Consider the following 20097-nt stretch of genomic DNA (forward strand, 5'->3'; position numbering starts at 1 on the left):
TGGAGAAGACACTCATTGGATGTAACGTGCTGTAGGCTATGTGGCCTGGGATGACTCACTGGAGAATCTAAGTCCACTGCTTCCACCTGCATGATACACGGTGTACATGCACAACAGCTTTCACACGTTTTCTCACGTTTTAGTGAATAATTATCACAGTCTTTTGAGATGCACTCTCCAGCACAATTTATGCTATATATTATATTATGAATATAATATTATATGTGCTAGATGTTATATATATTATGCTATATATATATATATATTGTTGTGAAGTAGTCTGCAATAGTTAGGGGGGGGAAATGCAACAGTGGTATCCAGAGTAGGCATGCGGGCCATTTGTTACCGCAATTGTTTCTAGTGGCCCTCGGCATATTGTAAGAGATGGGTTGAGATTATTAGATATTACATGAATTTGTTATCACTTAACATTTGTTATCACAAAGCTAATTGTGGCTGTTTTGTTCAGATGGCTGAGGGGGGCACTTGGATACATTTTGTACCGTAAAGATGCTAAAATTTACACTATTGGTGAACTGACCCCCCTGACTGGAAAAGTTTTGGACACTCCTGCGTTATAGTGATTCATGTACTTAATGTTTGCCTCACATCTCGCTTGGAATGGCACAGTACTGCCAATGACCACGCCTAAACATTGTTAAATCATTCCTGACGATGAACATGCATATAATGTCTAATGTCATGGCCAGTGGATGTACGTAATCACATGTATTCAATTCATTACATCCACTGTAAAATATAATAGCACACTGACACGCTGTCCTTTTGTGCTAAAAAAAACCAACACAACTTTGATGCTTTACGGAATCATTTCAAAGCGTGAATCACGGATGACCTCTAGTGGACAAAAGGAGAACTGACAGATCCCAACGTAGTAGGGGAGCAGTTGCAAAATGCTTTGTGATGGTGAATGAGTTTCTTCTGACTTCATATATTGTTAACACTATGTTTATTATCGAAGTTGGTGTGATATACAACTGCTCTGCATCATGCTGAGAGCTGTTTCTAACATGAGAGGGGCAAAATATTGGAAATGACTCACCCTATGGTGATATGAACATTTTATTGTAATCACTGCATTTCCTCCCTTCTTTACTGCATAAAGAATTTAATTTAATTTAAATAATGACTCTTAAAAACAAAATATGATTGAATGCATAGATTGCATGTTTGGCATTGATATTAACTTCTCTTTGCCAAGTTAGCGAATGGGATAGAAGCCAAAGATAAAAGAGTCAGCTTTGTGATGGAGGTCCTTTGACTGAAATGTTGCTCTACTTGTCCATTATGTCTTCCTACACTTTGGACTAACACACCTTTTTGGGTTGATACCTCCTGAAACATGAACATGGATTCCTACCATGTGTTGGCTCAGGTGGGGCAAGGATCATTTGGTCGAGTTCATAAAGGAATGAAGAAGTTTACCGGCCAGGTAAGTAGCTTTTGTTGACATGTGACAACCTAGTCAAACGTCTCAATGTCCTCTTCCTTTGTGCGTGCGTCCATCAGGTGGTGGCTCTAAAGTTCATGCCGAAGATGGGACGCTCGAACAAAGAGCTGCAAAGTCTAAAGAAGGAAATCGACATCATGACAAACCTTCAACATCCAAACATTGTGAAGCTTTTTGACAGCTTTGAAACCGAAACAGAGGTACTCTATCTTCCTTTTACGCCCCCACAAACATGTGTTTCCTACACTACACACACGGTTCACACATTCCTGTTGCAATAGGTGGTTGTTGTGACCGAGTACGCTGAGGGTCAGTTATTCCAGATCATTGAGGATGATGGGAGTTTACCAGAAAGTCAGGTATCTGCATGCACGCTTCATACTGCGCATGATTGCAGATTATTATCGGCTTCTGCTTCTTTAATCCAAGGTTCGTGAGATTGCCTGCCAGCTGGTGTCAGCTCTGTATTATTTGCACTCTCGTCGTATTCTTCATCGAGACATGAAACCGCAAAATATCCTATTTGATAAGAATGGAGTGGTGAAACTGTGTGACTTTGGGTAGGTATTTGTTATCACTATGGCACATAGTGGCTGTATATAACCCAACATCATGTTCTTTTCTAGGTTTGCAAGGGCAATGAGTGTGTCCACCATGGTGCTGACGTCCATCAAGGGAACACCCTTGTACATGTCCCCTGAATTGGTGGCAGAGAAGCCTTATGATCACACTGCAGATCTCTGGGCGTTGGGCTGCATTCTTTATGAAATCCACACTGGGACGCCTCCTTTCTGTGCTGATTCTATCTTCCACTTGGGGCAGCTTATTGTGAAAGACCCCATCATGTGGCCAAACACGATGAGTAGCACATGCAAGGTACAACACTGTTCCAGTGTACAGTGCCCCCTCATTTATCGCGGGGGAGCAGGTTCCCAAAATAGCCCGCAATAAGTGAAATCCGCAAAGTAGCCAACTTCTTCTTCTTTTTTTTTTTTTACAATTATTATATATGTTTTATAGGCCCCAGCATGCCCCCACGACCCTAAAGAGGAGAAGCGGTATAGAAAATGGATGGATGGATATGTATTCAGGCTCCCCCTCCAAAACCTCCGGCAAAGCTTGACATGCACCTCCAAAAACATTGTAACTTGGTTTCAACCGTAGCACGTACCGCGGAACTGTGATCGGTGGGATTTATTATATGACATCATTTCCGGGTTTTCCCCTACGCGAAAGTCTGCCAAAACAAAACAAAAAAACGAATGGTACAAATTGCGGAACGTATCAGCAAAGAAATATGCATGTATGCATAATACGCAAATATGAGCAGTTTTTTTAATATTCTATAGCTACAGTATGAGCCGTTTTAGAGCAACATGTCCAATAAAAGTGATTGATGTTCCAGCGGAGCCGTTTACCACCACTATCCCCGATTTAGATGGAGACGGAAGCGTAGTTGTAGTGCTAGCCTGAGGACCAGGCTCAAGGCTAGCCTGTTACTCGTGATTCCATCTGTTCTATTGCTCATCTTTCATTATTATTCATTAGTGGTGAGTACCAACCATTTTAGAATTTAAAATGTGTTTAATACGTGTGTGAGGTATATTTAGGGCTTAAACCTGGATTGTGCCTTTATGCATTTAGCTTGCTGACTTCCTTTGTCATGATTGGACAACGGCAAATGAAGAGAGAAGGGGAGGGTTCTGGAATTTAATCTAATAATTACAAAAGTCACTTTTGTCAACATCACTGGGCTAGCTTAGCAGGAGGGTTTGGAAGGGGACAAGTGAGCCGGCGTAGCATACGGTGGTACCTCAATGCAGCATCATACATCATTCGCTATTCGTGGGTGGTCTCTAAACATAATCCCTGCAAATAGTGGGATCTACTCTATAGTGTGATTTATGGTATCAAGTAATAGTGCATATTGAGTTGCTCGAATTCTTTTTCAGAGTTTTCTAAAAGGTTTGTTGACCAAAGACCCTCAGAAGCGACTGTCATGGCCGGACCTCCTCCACCATCCTTTTGTTGCAGATAGTGTTCAAGGTGATGGCATGGACATGATTTAGCACGTATTTGTCATGTGTGTGTGATACTTACTAACATGGTGGTGTGTTGGCAGTGATGCCAGACACAGATGTTTCAAGCCCTCTGACGGTCACGCCTGACCCAGACACGCTGGCACTGAAACTTAAACAAATGGCAGAAAAGACGCCACCAGATTCAGGAGAGAACAGAATATTTCGAAAGATCAGGGAGCAACGAAACAAAAGTAACACAAAGAAAGTAAGTTCAATATTGGTTTTGTCATCGGCAACAAGATCCCATTTAAATTCAGTCTGTCTCCACTCACAGGAGAAGAAGGACGGAAGGTTATCCAAAAGAATCTGCGGGGAGGAAGCAGTGTTCATTAAAGATACGGCCTTCCCTGTTGATTTTTTCTCAGCTTTTTCAACCTTGACGTCAGCTCCTCAAAGCCTTGAGCCAAAGAATCATGCTGCCGTTACATCAAATCATCAAGAAAGGTGCGTCAATAACTACCTGAAATTGTACTTTGCACAAAGCAGGGATGCGGAATCTTTATGCAGTTGCGGTCAAATGTTTACGAACGCTCATGGACATTAGTATAACCTAATAGTAATTTAGGGCCCTTAATGGTTTATTTGAGCTGTTTTTGTTTTTTTTTCCATAGTGGAACATAAATTGGAACATTTAAAAACAAGAATTGTGAGCAGAATGTTTGTTTAGTTATGTTATCGTTATTTTAATATTTATTTATTAACTCTGAACATGTACTTTTAGCAACTATTTACAAAAAGGTTCCACAAGGCATGAGTACTGTTGCTGGGAGTGTTCCCAACTTCCCAGCATGCTTTGCTGCACTTGTTGCATGATGACAGTTAACAGAGTCATTGTTTATTATTCCCCGTAGTAGTTAGTGATGTGTGATACTATTGAGTTTGTTTCCGGTACTGATTCAGGCTGGTACTTTGTGTAAACACACCTAATGTCTGGTCAATTTGGAAAAGCGGTGTATTTCAAATCATCGCAGAAAGAATACAAGACAGAGTCATTTATTTATTTTAAACCCTGAAGTATATTGAGGTAGCAGGGCGATACACAATATGAACAAGTTGATATGCAGCAGAAAAAAGGACAAAACCATAGAAAATGTGAAAATGGCATTTAAACAATAAAAACAGGAAGTATGTAAAATAATAAAGTCATGGAAATAAATGATTAATTATTTAGAACTACTATAAGAATGAAAACCTCATTCAAAATTCACACATGGCTCCGTTTACGCTAATGATAATCGTTTTAACAGACTGAGACTGACTGACGGAGCACGCACTTACCCAGGCCCAAGAAAAAGTACTTCCCACCAACCGCGTATCATTTCGACAAAATCTAAATGTATGTGCATGTATCTGGTATCGAAGTATCGATATTTCAGTATCGATTCGCACATCACTAGTCGTGGTTGCCTTATGTGTGTTTCTTACATGCCGTGCTGTCATGTTGGCACCGTGATTGTAGCTAGTGCCCAATTAAAGAACCTCTTTCTTTAAGCAAGTTTAAATGCATGTGGCCATCCCCCCAGGGTCCGTGGGCAGCACTTTCAGTAAACTTCAGTGTCAAAAAAGGGGCCACAAAATATGGTCATGCGGGCCATTTGCAGCCCCCAGTATGAGATCCCTGTTCTAGAGTTTCTTGATTTGTTTGACAGCTGGACAGAAATTCACAGCTACCAAAATGTTAAATGTTAATACATTTAAATGACAATTAACAGTCTCCTTTACTATATGAGTTAGTAATTCATCTTGTGATAAAATCCTGAGGAGTTCAATTTTAATCATGTGCCGAGAAACGATGCAAAAACGATATGGACGGTCTGGAGTTGTTTTGATCAACTCTCATATGTAGTCTGGCATTGCTGAATCCCTGGTTTTGATCCAACCGTATATCTTCTTTTATCTTCTTGCAAAAATGTTTAATATTTTGAAACAAATCTGAGAACAATAAATGGTGATGTGTTGTTTCTTAGAAATCAGACAATACAATAATGGATCCAGATGTTGCATTACATTAGGTCATGGTCATATTGGTGTTTTCTTGTACTGTCTTAAAACTGAAGTATGCATACGTATGTGCGTGTTCAGTAGCTATATGTGCATTACTGCTGCAGAGGTCTAATCAGCCAGGACTACGAACGAGAATTCCCCTCAGTAGAGGTCGGGCCACGACTCGAGCGAAGGACAAGCACAAGAGACAATGAAGTCACTGAAAACACACTGACTTCCATAGTAAGCCCAACATATTCAAGTTTGTCATTGAACCTGCACTGTGCGTTAGTAAGAAACTGCTAGCTATTTCAATGGACAAGCTTGCCTAATCAGACTTTTTGCTTTCTTTCAGACGTTTCAAAGTGAAGATTTCTCGGAGACGCCTGTTCAAGAATCAGACCAAAGCAGAAAACACGAAGAAGAATTAAACTGCAGTACCGTTGTAGCTAAACTGAAATCCAGTATCATGGCTTTTAAACAGCAGGTACTTAGGTACAGTTTTTAATGGCATACTTAGTTTGAACAATTACTCATTTTATTCTTGTTTGGTCAGCTAAGTGTTGGTGTCCCAAAAGACATGTGGAACGTTTGCCATTTGCTGAAGGTCCTGCAGAACCTGATTCTAACCTCTGAATGTAAGGACATTGGCACTGAACTTGGGCTGCCGCATCTCCTCTTTGACTTGATTCACAACTCTGTGGAAAACTTACATTTCATTGAGGTTGGAGATCAATCACATTCTGCTCATTTCAATGTCTGAGCACGATAATTGCCGTTTACGTTTTTACCGAGCAGCAACCGTGGAATCTACAAGCACTTGGAGAAATGATCGTTGTTTTACTGATCTACTGGAACCAGGACTGCTTGAGAGGAGAAAATAGGTTTGATCATTGAGCGTTGCATATCAACATGTGGCTGTTCTCCATCAGTTGACTGTGTTTTGCATGTAGACCTGAAAAGTTGATCAAGTCCTTCTTGATCATTCTTAATCATCCAGACCTCAATCCTATAGCTGTAAGTCGCCATAAAAATGCATACATCTACTTTGCTTCTGGACACATTTGATTGTGTTCTCCTCCTTTAGCCTCTGGCTGCCTGCATTTTAGCTCTCTTTACTCGACACAAGGTTGTTGTCAGCATTGATGTGGACAGGCTCGACTTGTTGCTGAAAGAATTTGCCTCGGCCTCACATCAGGTACACAATCGGTGATACTCTTAACATATTTGTTGCATGTGCATTTGTCTCTTGTCTGCCATTGCCTTGCCAGCTCCAGTTTTCACTCCCACACGGATGGGGACTCTGTGACGGCCTCCTATCTTTACTTCTGCACGCGCTCTCTGAGGTAAGCCAGTAAATAATGTTTGCGTAGGTAGTAATTTGGGGCAGTGGTCCTCAACTCGTTGGGATGCGGGACCCACCATCACGACCCAAACCTCAACACAAATTTCTCAAATATGTGATATTTATGAAAAGACAGTACAGTTTGAATCTGAGGTACTGCAAAATAACACAGTGTGTTTTCGATTTTGCTCTTGCTAACGCTTGAGCTCTACTCGCTAGCTCAGCAATCTGCTAACAGGTTCTCAATCAAGACCCTGGTTGAGTTCCACCGCATTTGTGATTTTACAAAAGTACATGTCGATTTCTAACACCCCCACATATGATAATTACGTATAAAATTAAGGCTGGTTACATGTACATTCCACTTAAACAACTGCTATATAACAAGCATAAAATACTGACGCTTTATAAACGCTTTATAAGGCTCAACAAGAGACAGGACTGGCACATTCAACATCCTAATGACAGCAGGACTACTAACTTGTCTTCTTCTATGACAGCAGGTTTCAAATAGCACTACAGAGCGTTCGCCATCTACAGGAGCATTAATAGATGTCATTAAATGATCTCCTTCAGAATAAAAGCGCAAGATTATTATTTTTTCCCACTGTTTAGAATCACAGATCTAGAGTGCAAAGTACAGAATGCTGGATTTCACCCTGCTCCTAAACAAGAGTTGTTTATTGTAACAATGTGCATGTAAAGTGTGGCCGCAGTCAAAAGTATTTGCCTTACTTTTAGTATGAAGACTTTCAGTAATTGTTTCTCTTTGTCTGAAAAGCTAATATAAGACAATACACAGTCATCCGGTTAAATTGGTTCCAGACCCGAAGTGGTATACAGTAGCTGCAAAGGTTTTCCACTGAAACTTTGATGCGTGTCCTTCACCCATTGTCATAGGACGGAGACAACTGCAGGTCTTCCTGTTTGGATCCATGTACATTTTATTGTCTCTGGAAAAGGACTGGCACCTCATTAGCCTGGACGACGCCAGATGCGGATTTCTGTTCCACAAATGGTAAACATGCATGGTTGTTTATGCAGTCTACAAATGAAAATGTAACGTTTACTGTGTCCTTCTTTCAGGATTATATTTTCTCATGTCTGCCACACTGTTGGTCTTCTGCAAGGATCCATATTCACATATTTCACTGTTTTCTGAGAACAAATCCACATTTGTGTACACTCTTGGCTGGCTGCTGAGCTGTGAATGGTTGGTTTTGATGATTTTGGTTTCTAGCACACTTAGGATAAAGGTCGAACATCAATCCGAGAAATGCATCTTATTTCTCCGCAGTCTTCCGTTGTTTGCTGAAGGCAATCCTGTGAAATTGGGGGAAGGTTTAAGTCACAAGACTTTTATTGAGCTAAGTTGCCACTTCCTTTGCCTTCCATTTGCTCTGGACTTGGATTCAAACACCAGTTCCAGGATATTGCAGTTATATGACAGCTGTGGTGTTGTTAAAGGACTCCTGCAGGTTAGAATCCGCCCTACGCTTTAATTTGAATTTCCCTGCGAGTCATAGCAATCATAATCATTGATGCAACACCGTGTAACTCATGGACAACATCCTATGTTGTCTTCTGATGGGTGATGATTTTGATGTGTTTTCTGTTTTATTCTTTGTCAGGTGATTCAAACTCTTCCTCTCCCATCAGTGGAGCTGCCACTCTCGCTACTGTGCCGCTTGCTGCTGTGTGACCGTCAGCGCTGTGTTTCCCGCCTCTGTAGTACTTCCTGTTGCTTTTTCTCTCCACCTACGCTCACTACATCGGGCCAGCAGCCTCCAACCAGAACCGCCAGTTCTCTGCTCTTTGATTTGCTGCTGCTGGATGAGCTGGGGGACTCTGCCGTAGAGCTCCTGTCTCTGTTATACCTCATCAACCATTTTTGCCCCGGTCGCCTTCAGCTTCACCTTGAATCCTCTGTGCTGCACCAGGCCCTGGTTCACTCGTACGACCCGATCAGGGCTGCCGTATGCAAAGTTTTGGGAAATGTGTATCCATTCAGGTCTGACACGCTGCCCAATTTACAACCAAACATTTTTAAAAGCATGATAGATCTTCTTGAAGATTCAAGCGTGCATGTGCGGCGGGCGGCTTGCTTGGCGGTTGGTAAATGGTTGGGTTATATTGCAGTGGAGGCTGGCGTCAGCGCAAGAAGGCCCAATGGAAATGTAGACAACACTACACAGTGGTTAAAAGTCAGGGAAAATGACGCACACAAGGATTCAAGCAGCGAGCCAGGAGTTGCCGTAGTGACAAAAAATGAATCAGGTGATGCCGAGATGCCAAAATGGAGAGAAGAAGCCAGGATGACGGTGGCCACACTGGCATCACTGACCTCTGACCCTGATGTCCACACCCGTCTCCATGCATGTGCAGCTCTGGGAAACCTGGTACATGTTCAAGGCGCCGTACCCATGCTGCTGGAAAACAATGTGTGCAGGTTGCTCCTGAGAGCTGCGTGCACAGATACCCACAATGCAGTGAGAGAAGCTGCCATGGCCACTTTAAGCTTGTACAGTCAGCAGGATGCCATGCTACAGGTAATGAAACGTACATTTTGCTACTTTTTGTCACAAAAGGTACAAGTACAGTAAACCCTCGTGTATTGCATGTAATTAGTTCCAGACCCATCCACACCGTGATAAGTACATTTCCGTAAAGTATGATTCCTTATTTATAAATGGAATATTTTCGTAGTTGAGCATGGAAAACCTGTTTACAACCTTCTAAATAAGTTTTTTAATATTATTAGATCCTTCAAGACATGAACGATCACCCCTACAGCCACCTTTACAATCCCATCACCCAATATGGACATAAGAAAAAATAAGAAATATGACCTAATACTCAAATCTTAGCATTGGGAGAGTTCCTTGTTCATTTTTTCAACTTCCTGTTCTGCACAGTACTTACTACGGTGGTTATTGTGTATCAGTGTATCAATTGTGTATCAATATAGTGTTCCCTCTCTCTCACCTTGCGCGGATTCATAGTTTCGCAGATTTTTTTGTGCTTTTTATTACAGCCTACGAGAGGTTTTACAACCTTAAAACATGTATAATAATTGTAAAAAAATGACGCTGGCTACTTCGCAGATTTCATTAATTACGGGCTATTTTGGGAACCTATCCGCCTGATAAACGAACATTACTGACACCTAGTGACCAGTGTAGAATACTACATATTACAACATTATTTTAAAAGCATCTTGTACTTCATTTAGACATTTTTATGCTTGAAAATGCTTAATTTAATTTAGGCCACAAATATGGTAGATTTGCTTAAATATACCTATTTTAAAAAATCTCGAAGTACGAAATGGCGAGGGATGACTGTATATGGTATAGTTACTGTAACTCTGGCATATCTGGTTTAGCTTAGCTTTTCTATGTGTGAACACTTAATGAGTGTTGCTTACAGCATTATTTTTGCCTGCTTTTTAATGTTGTTTTTTTGAAGGTTCTAATATCCTTAAATGGCGAAAAGAAACATCGAGAGTGTGATGATCTCCTACTTAACAACCGAAAGGCACTTAAGACATTGAAACGAAACTGAAAAAGATGTTTATATAATATGTGCAAATAAAACATTGATGAAATGTTTTACTGCTTCCTCGATCAGATGTTTCGTGCGCTAACAATCTTCATTTTGGTGTGAATGTATGACAAAAATGATGTATAATGCCTTCATTTTCAAACTGGTACCACTTGTGATTTTTTTTGCGTCAACATTTGCAATAAAAGTGACTCATGTAACACATTGTTTAGTGCCAGCTCCAATAACACTCCCCTTCTCTCTTGAATTGCTATCGTTCACTCACAAGGAAGCTAACAAGTTCAGAGTCGAGTGTAATAGTTGCTCACTAGTTCACTGCACCCAGCCCCTAAGAAACACGGGTGTTTCTCCTTATCAGAAGTCAAGATGCGTGTGAAAAGTTGATTGAAAATCATGTGTTTTAGCCAAGTGAAGATGCAAAACTGAGTACTTGTTTATTGACATTAAAGGCAGGCTTAGGTGTTTGGAGACATTATAAAGAATTCAGTTAATGCTTTACTACCTACATCTAAATACCTGAGTACTGCATCGATTATGTTTCATTTCCGTCAGTTTCGTTTCCTTTATAAATACCAGAGGCTATCCTTGTTCCGAAGATAGGAAAATTAAGTTCACATGACAAAATGAGTTTGTGTTCATGACTCTTAAAAAAATATGTTGGTATAATTATCATCAGTTTGTGTAATGATGAATCCTGGTGCACTGGTGTTGTCCCTGTAATTGACGTGTTATTTGCTGTTCTGGGAAGAAGTCAGGCTTAAAATGTAATTTGGTATTTTTAAATGGTCATTTATTTCACTAAATGGGCTCACAGTCATTTTCGTTGTATGCAAGGGGTCGCCTGACCCTTGGTTAGGCATAAGTGGCATTTGATTGGCCCCCATCATCACAGAAGTTACCCTAATTGTCCATAGGTGTGAATTTGAGTGTGATTAGTTGTTTACCTATATCCCACTTCTTGCCCGAAACCAGTTAGGATAGGCTCCAGCTCACCTGAGACTCTAATGAGGACCATCAGTATAGAAAATGACTGACCAACTCATGTCATACTTCACAAGACAATACGTACATATTGTAAGCTAAACTATGATGGTAAGCAGATGCTGCAAAAAGATGCTACGAGCAAACCAAAAAAAAATGTTTAGGTGGTGTTGGTTTTGGGTGTACTGTAATATATGCTGTATTAGTTATGTGTGCTAGGCATACGACATGTAGTGGACAAATGCAGAACAAGTCTTGGAGTTTCGAGTAGCCCAGTGTACTACAAGTTACCGTGGTGACAATGGTCTGTTTTTAAACAAAAGCAAAAACCTGGAAATATAGGAATATATTTGCACAGATTACACCACACATTTAAGCCTATAATTTAGACAACATTTGCAAATATTTATATAGAACGTCGACACTAAAACTTTATTGTCGAATGCTCTAACGACGGATAATGAATGTTTTCGACATAGTTAATGGACTAGGGCACATGTACAGTAGGTAACTTATGTAACCTATCTGAAGTATTATTTTGGTACATCCATCCAGGAAGTAGGCGACTCCAGCGATCAGCCTGGTTTGTTTACCGCTGTTTGCCTGTTGCTGGGAACGCACGAGCCGTTGCTAGTCTAAGGACCCAACAATATAGCTGCCCTTACAAAGGCCAGTTTGTTTTAAGAAGATACAAATACGTGTTCCCTGTGCTAATTTATAATGAATATAATCAGACTATGACAATGTAATAAATAATTTTGATATTAATCAAGTAAATTGCCTTATTAACACTTTTTGTGTGTGGTGGGGTGCTTTTGTGATACGGCAGCTAGACCTGTACCCCAGCATTTTTTTAGTTACCGTGCAGAAGTTGTAACGACATTGCCAGACATACAAACTGCACCGCGCTAATTTAACGTCAGTATAAACTGCCATTTTTAATTAATTGAGGGAATTGATTACATTTAATTAATTTCGCTTTCCCATTGTATTACGAAAGAAAGCAGTTCAGCGTGTGCTCGTTCCTAAACTTGAGGCCACCTGCCTAGTTATTAATATGAATTCTTATCATGTATTAGAACTGGTGGGAGAGGGTTCTTTTGGTCGAGTTCATAAAGGAATGAAGAGGTTTACAGGCCAAGTAAGTTTCTGGTCTTAAAATATGTATTTACAAACCTTTTTTTTCATTTAATTTGCATCCTCTGCATTATGTGCGTCCGTCAGGTGGTGGCTTTAAAATTCATGCCTAAAAGGGGGCGCTCGAACAAAGAGTTGCAAAGTCTAAAGAAGGAAATCGACATCATGACAAACCTTCAACATCCAAACATTGTGAAACTTTTTGACAGCTTTGAAACTGAAACAGAGGTATGTTCATTTGCACCCCTCACGACACCACGCCCGAGCTAATCGCGTGACCGCAACTTTCCTGTTGCAATAGGTGGTTGTTGTGACCGAGTTTGCTGAAGGTCAGTTGTTTCAGATCATTGAGGATGATGGGAGTTTACCAGAAAGTCAGGTATTGGCATGCACGCTTCATACTTTACATGATTTGAGATCATCTTCTTCTGAATTTTTAATCCAAGGTTCGTGAGATTGCCTGCCAGCTGGTGTCCGCTTTGTATTATTTGCACTCTCGTCGTATTCTTCATCGAGACATGAAACCGCAAAATATCCTATTTGATAAGAATGGAGTGGTGAAACTATGTGACTTTGGGTAGGTATATTTTTAGGTATATTTGTTATCATTATGTGGTACAGATATGACTTTTTTTTTTTTTTACAAGATGGCTCATTTAGTCATTTATTTTCTAGGTTTGCAAGGGCAATGAGTGTGTCCACCATGGTTCTGACTTCTATCAAGGGAACACCCTTGTACATGTCCCCTGAATTGGTGGCAGAGAAGCCTTATGACCACACTGCAGATCTCTGGTCACTCGGCTGCATTCTTTATGAGCTCCACACGGGGGCGCCTCCTTTCTACACTAATTCAATTTTCCACTTGGTGCAGCTCATTGTTAGAGAGCCCATCAAATGGCCAGACACTATGAGCAGCACATGCACGGTACGTTGCAGCTGGAGCATTACTTATAAAGTCAACCCACAGTGCATGTTAAGGTATAGATCTTTTTTCTTTCAGAGTTTCCTGAAAGGTTTGTTGACCAAAGACCCTCAGAAGCGTCTGTCATGGCCGGACCTCCTACATCATCCTTTTGTTGCTGATGGTGTTCGAGGTGATGGCATGGAAATGATTGAGCAAATCTTTGTGGCCAATGTGTGATACTTACAAACATGATGGTGTATCGGCAGTGATGCCACACACAGATGTTTCCAGTCCTCTGACAGTCACGCCCGACCCAGACATGCTGGCACTGAAGCTTAAACAATTGGCAGAAAAGACACCACTACACTCTGGGGAGAGCAAAATATTGCGAAAGATCAAGGAGCAGAGAAGCAAAAGTAACACAAAGAAATCAGCCGACAGTGCTAAAGTAGGTTTCTCGGTAATAATGACCAATTAAAAACGCATCACAAGAGTCTTTCACCTGATTTTTCTCCATTTGCAGGAAACGAAGGATGGACTGGAAAGTGAAAAAGCCAATTCTTCAGTAACACCAGCTCCCCCTGGAGATAAATCCTTCACCTCAGTTTATTCAACATTGAAAGCTCCTCAAAGTTCATATCCAAGGAATCATACTAAGGTTACATACAGTTCTTCAGAAAGGTAGACTGGCCGTTGCACAAGATCGTCTTGTACTGTCTAAAACTGAGGTGTGTGTGTGTGTTCACTGCTGTGTGTGTTGCCTCAGCAGGGGTCCAATCAGCCAGGACTATGAGCGAGAGTTCCCCTCAGTAGAAGTTGGGCCACAACAGGAGCAAGAATGCAGAAAGGACACAGACGTCATTGAAAATATGTCAAGTTCTACAGTAAGCCCGATTCGTTATTATCATTGAACAGCCGGTAATTAACAAATGTTATTATCTGGATACAGTGGAACCTCGGTTTTTCATGAAAATTATTGCTAAAAATATGTCTCCATTATCATAGGGCCAAACTGTGCCCAAACAAAGAATCCCCACTTTGGTGATTCTGTGACGAATGGATAGGGGCTCTTTTAGAGTTGGGAGACTACAGACAGTCTGTCTGGGGGAACCTTTACATGTCAATATTATGAGTGTGTGTGTGTGTGTGTGGTTTATTTGTTCATGGAATGCACACAGAACGATGAACAGCTCTGTTTATGTCTCCTTTCTTACTCCTAATAAGCAACAAGCACCGATGGCTGATGAGGCGTTCAAGCGCACTACGTATTTTGTTATGTTTTTTTTGTCACAGCTGTAAAATAACCCGTTATGACGCCATAGAACGTTGCAGTGCCAAAACATTGATAAACAAGGTGAGAAACACTACTGAATTCAAGAAAGAAGTAGCAAAGTATGAGTTAGCGTTTGATAAAATAGGATTGTACTGTTAAAGTTCCTTAGTTTACACATGTTGCAGTGGGAATGCTTTAAGGCAGACGCATAACAGAAAGTGAGCCGGGCCAGTGTGTGTCATGATGATTGTACCTGCTGCTGACGTTTACAATAAAGTTCAAGTGAACAAGTTACAGCTCTAACCGTCCAGTCTCTCTTTAAAGTTATGTTTCTAACAGACTAGAGTGAAACAGCGTCCGTGTGGCTCTTCCGTCCCCTGACCCATCTGACCTTTTGGAACGGATTAAAAAAAAAACTGATGTTCCACTGTACATGTTTGCAAATTATAACTCTGCTAATTATTTTTTCAGACAGCTGAGAGTGAGGAATTCTGGGAAAAGCTTGTAGAAGAATTAGATCCAAGCAGACAAGAGAGAGAACCGCTAACTCAATTCAGCACCATTGTAGTTAAACTGAAATCCACTATTCTAGTGTTTCAGCAACAGGTAATTGTCCAGTTTTCAACACCACGTTTTGTGTGAAAATCACACTTACTTGGTCTTATTTGCTTGGTCAGTTAAGCGGTGGTGTCCTAAAAGGCGCGTGGCGCATTCAGCATCCGCTGAAAGTCCTGCAGAAACTGCTTCTGACCTCTGGCGTTAACCACATTAGCAGTGAACTTGGGCTGCCACATCTCCTCTTTGACTTGATTCATGACTCTGTGGAAAACTCCCATTTCATGGAGGTTGGAGCTCAATCACATTCTGCTCATTTGAATGTCCGAAGACTATAATTATTATTTACATTTTTACTGAGCAGCAACCGTCGAGTCTGCAAGCACTTGGAGAAATGATTGTCGTTCTACTGATCTACTGGGAGAAGAATCGTGACTGGTTTGAAGGAGAAAATCGGTTTGATCATTGATTTGACATTGAATGTTGCATACAGTATGTACGTGTGACTGTCCTCCATCACTTGACTGTGCTTTGCATGTAGACCTGAAGAGCTCATCAAGTCCTTCTTGATCATTCTTCATCACCCATACCTTCATGACTTAGCTGTAAGTAGTCGTAAAGGTGCAGTACATTTTAGATGCTTTTGAACAATTCACTATATCTGTACTTGACGCATTTGATTGTGTTCTCTCTTCTCCTTTAGCCTCCAGCTGCCTGCATTTTAGCTCTCTTTACTCAACACAAGGTTGTTGTCAACATTGATGTGGACAGACTCAGCTTCTTGCTGAAAGAACTTGTCTGTGGCTCTCATCAGGTAAACAGTTTCTTTATTTTATTCATTTTATTTTTGCCTGATTTGCTCTTTTCCTGTCTTGCCAGATCCAGCTTTCACTCCCACCTGGATGGGGACTCTGCGACGGCCTCCTATCTTTACTTCTGCACGCTCTCTCTGAGGTCAGCCAGGCATAGCGTTTGCTTAGATGTCATTTATAGAAATTGCAGTACTGTTAATTTACTATTAAAGGGACTGTGTGCATCAAGGTTCTCCCGCTGCCTAGAGGGCGCCAACATTCAAACGTACTGCCAGCATGATAGCCTGCCTTTTCCTGCTTTGAGTATCATTATCTATCATTGAATGTATAGCCTTATATAACAACAACATTAATGTAAATGGTCACCTCTCCTAGACTGCCTTTGTGTGTGTGAGGACGCGCTACGGACGTATAGTTGAATGCTAACAGCCATCAACGACAGCCGAAAGAAAATTTACGACAATTTTTATGCAGTTTAATTTGCAATTGTGAAAATATAGATTTTTTTTGTACAGTCTGTTTTTTTAAACCAACGTTGGTAAAATATGCTAGCTGATGGTCTTTTTTAGTTGCAAAAAATGTAATTTGGAGCGAGTTGCTTACAGTCCCTTTAATTTTACCGATACTTTTAAAGGATATCCAACGCACAGATATACTGTAAAAAATATCACAAATATTTCCTGATAAACTCCGTTCTTTGTCCCTTTTGTCCTCTTTGCAGCATGGTGATGGTCCCCCATGTTTGGATCCACTCGTGCTTCATCAAGTTTGGGAAGAAATTGGCACCTCATTAGCAAAGAGGACACCAGACATGGAATTCTGTTCCACAAATGGTAAACATACAGTGGAACCTCGACAGTTTTCCATATTGGAAATAATGTAAATCCAATGAATCTGTTACAGACACCCAGAAATATTAACAGAAAATACATTTTATAGAGAATGATTAGAGTTTTATAAGCAGAAAACAATGCAAAATAATTATAAATGACGAATGGATGGAACTCATTGTTGATGCAGACTTCCCGTACGTCCTGGAGAGATTGACTGCACGAGTGTTTCTCACCTTTACCAAATTGCTGGCACTCACAACTTTTGTTGGCCCCATGGCGGGTTATGTAGCAGTCACACTCAATAAGAAATGCACGGACAGTGAGTCAGCAACATGTAGCACTTGATTTTGCGGAACAATGCAATAAAGGGCAAACAGACTCGTTTGTTACGTGCAATGTTGTATGAAACCCGAGACCGTGTATGAAAAGCGTTGCAAAATTATGGCGAGAATTTACAACGACAACAGAATCATACGAAAACCGGGCTGTAGAAAACCGAGGTTCGACTGCATATGTAATTAAACTGAAAAATGAAAATGTTCACATTTTTCATGTTCTTTCAGGATTGTATCTTCTCATGTCTTCTACACTGTTGGTTCTCGGCAAGGATCCATATTCTTATATTTCGCTATTTTCTGAGAGCAAATCAACATTTGTATACACTCTTGGCTGGCTGCTGAGTTCCGAATGGTTCGTATTTAAGCTTCTTGTTTTCGCCATCATTAGAAGAATGGACCATCACCTCGTCTAAAAATGATTTACCTTATTTCCCCACAGTCATGCTATATTTGCTGAAGGCCATTCAGGTACATCAGAGGGGGTCTTGAGTCATGAGCTCTTTATGGAGTTGAGCTTCCACCTCCTGTGCCTTCCATTTACCCTGAACCTGAATTCACACACCTGTTCTAGCGTACTGCGTTTGTATGACAGCTGTGGTCTTGTTAAAAGACTCCTGCAGGTTCGTATACTCTATAAAAACACTGTCTGGAAACGATTAAAGATGGGGTTTGAAGTCAATAACCTGTGCAGTAAAGAGGATTCTAGGAAAAAAAAAAAAACTTAGAGGTTGTTTTTGACTAAAGAAACACAAAAACAAGTACAGTGCCAGCAGATGAAGATGACAATGTGAGGAAGTGGCACATTTGCCAAATTTAGACGGTGATGTCCAAGAACTCTTTAGACAATTGTAGACACGAGGTGTATTTTGGAACTATCAGGTCCCACTGCCAGTAGAATTAAAGTTCATGGAGACAAGGCACCACGAGATAGATGCTCTAATTTGGACCTCGCTGTCTGTTGGAGTAAACGTAACTCAGTGATGCAACAAAGGACAACACTTGCAAAAAAACTCACATGAAGCATATTGGTGTCTGTGTTTTTGTTTGTAGTCTTCTTTCATCTGATTTTGATGTGTGTTTTGTTTTATTCTTTGTCAGGTGATTCAAACTCTTCCTCTCCCATCAGTGGAGCTGCCACTCTCGCTACTGTGCCGCTTGCTGCTGTGTGACCGTCAGCGCTGTGTTTCCCGCCTCTGTAGTACTTCCTGTTGCTTTTTCTCTCCACCTGCGCTCACTACATTGGGCCAGCAGCCTCCGACCAGAACTGCCAGTTCTCTGCTCTCCGATTTGCTGCTGCTGGATGAGCTGGGGGACTCTGCCGTAGAGCTCCTGTCTCTGTTATACCTCATCAGCCGTTTTTGCCCCGGTCGCCTTCAGCTTCACCTTGAATCCTCTGTGCTGCACCAGGCCCTGGTTCACTCGTACGACCCGATCAGGGCTGCCGTATGCAAAGTTTTGGGAAATGTGTATCCATTCAGGTCTGAAACACTGCCCAATTTACAACCAAACATTTTTAAAAGCATGATAGATCTTCTTGAAGATTCAAGTGTGCATGTGCGGCGGGCGGCTTGCTTGGCGGTTGGTAAATGGTTGGGTTATATTGCAGTGGAGGCTGGCGTCAGCGCAAGAAGGCCCAATGGAAATGTAGACAACACTACACAGTGGTTAAAAGTCAGGGAAAATGACGCACACAAGGATTCAAGCAGCGAGCCAGGAGTTGCCGTAGTGACAAAAAATGAATCAGGTGATGGGGAGATGCCAAAATGGCTAGAAGAAGCCAGGATGACAGGGGTCACACTGGCATCACTGACCTCTGACCCTGATGTCCACACCCGTCTCCACGCATGTGCAGCTCTGGGAAACCTGGTACATGTTCAAGGCGCCGTACCCATGCTGCTGGAAAACAATGTGTGCAGGTTGCTCCTGAGAGCTGCGTGCACAGATACCCACAATGCAGTGAGAGAAGCTGCCATGGCCACTTTAAGCTTGTACAGTCAGCAGGATGCTTTCAGACAGGTAATCACCGTCTCAAAGAATATAGACTGTTCCCTTTAACATAATTTAGCTTAGCAGGTTTGAAAAACACATTTTCCTTCATTTTTGTCAAGCTGCTGCCGCCTCCGCTGTAGACTTTTGGCATGGGGAGGCCCGCCTCACACTTAGAAAACCTCTGGTTTATCGCATCATTTTTGTGTTCATGACATATTTTGCCTCATTTTAATATTCCTCTGGAATCATTTGTATTTTTATTTTTTTTACATTTTCTTTGCAGGACCTGATATTTCTGGATGCCAGAAAGAAATGTCTTCAAGCTTGCCAGCATGCATCTCCACAATGTGACGATCTTCCTCTCATTGGGCTCCAGACAGGAAAGACAAGAATTGATCATATTTAATAAGTACTGTAATTAATGTCTTTTCAAATGCCTTTGTTTTATTACTTCTTGGAAGTAACCACCTGTGCGATAATAGCTGTTAGCATTTTTAATAGCCATCTATTAATCTATGTTTACAGTGTCCTCAAATCTTGCTAATGAAATGATATTGATATTGATATTTAATTTAAAAGATAGCCAAATGGGATCCAAATTTCGAAGTGTCATTCTTTGTCATGAACAAAAAGGCTCGCAAATCGCAGCATCATAAGCATTTTTCGGTTCGGTATTGAAGGGAAGGGTTTAAGTTTTTTTGTCTTTACAATAATTAAACGGACTTGACTGCATTCTGGAAGAAAATAATACACCGAAAGTTTGACATATCAAGCCATTTTCCAAGTTAGGTCCGCTTCTTCGGCCTCAGAGGTTTTCATTTTTCTGAGAAT

General features: G+C 41.1%; 2 protein-coding genes across 3 annotated transcripts; both read left to right on the plus strand.

Moving 5' to 3' along the window:
• Nucleotides 1-1369: 1369 nt before the first annotated feature.
• Nucleotides 1370-9987, plus strand: LOC129169217 (serine/threonine-protein kinase 36-like). The gene is made up of 19 exons (XM_054755413.1): nucleotides 1370-1453; nucleotides 1531-1671; nucleotides 1753-1830; nucleotides 1901-2031; nucleotides 2098-2347; nucleotides 3424-3517; nucleotides 3594-3757; nucleotides 3827-3996; nucleotides 5661-5778; nucleotides 5891-6022; nucleotides 6092-6259; nucleotides 6334-6419; nucleotides 6489-6552; nucleotides 6623-6733; nucleotides 6807-6881; nucleotides 7781-7898; nucleotides 7967-8093; nucleotides 8178-8358; nucleotides 8512-9987. Exons 1-19 carry the CDS (start codon nucleotides 1370-1372, stop codon nucleotides 9481-9483), a joined length of 3264 nt encoding a protein of 1087 aa, XP_054611388.1. The 3' UTR covers nucleotides 9484-9987.
• Nucleotides 9988-12343: 2356 nt separating this feature from the next.
• stk36 (serine/threonine kinase 36 (fused homolog, Drosophila)) lies at nucleotides 12344-20004 on the plus strand. Of its 2 annotated transcripts, none has more exons than XM_054755351.1 (20): nucleotides 12344-12566; nucleotides 12650-12790; nucleotides 12864-12941; nucleotides 13009-13139; nucleotides 13238-13487; nucleotides 13563-13656; nucleotides 13733-13914; nucleotides 13990-14147; nucleotides 14233-14350; nucleotides 15211-15345; nucleotides 15417-15584; nucleotides 15659-15750; nucleotides 15836-15899; nucleotides 15998-16108; nucleotides 16174-16248; nucleotides 16828-16939; nucleotides 17503-17629; nucleotides 17717-17897; nucleotides 18376-19293; nucleotides 19550-20004. In XM_054755351.1, exons 1-20 carry the CDS (start codon nucleotides 12483-12485, stop codon nucleotides 19670-19672), a joined length of 3342 nt encoding a protein of 1113 aa, XP_054611326.1. In that variant the 5' UTR covers nucleotides 12344-12482; the 3' UTR covers nucleotides 19673-20004. The 2 variants fall into 2 exon arrangements, with proteins under 2 accessions (XP_054611326.1, XP_054611327.1); XM_054755352.1 differs by having other exon boundaries at nucleotides 14236-14350.
• Nucleotides 20005-20097: the final 93 nt, after the last annotated feature.

The sequence above is a fragment of the Dunckerocampus dactyliophorus genome, chromosome 16 (assembly GCF_027744805.1).
Source record: "Dunckerocampus dactyliophorus isolate RoL2022-P2 chromosome 16, RoL_Ddac_1.1, whole genome shotgun sequence".
Lineage (NCBI taxonomy): Eukaryota > Metazoa > Chordata > Actinopteri > Syngnathiformes > Syngnathidae > Dunckerocampus > Dunckerocampus dactyliophorus.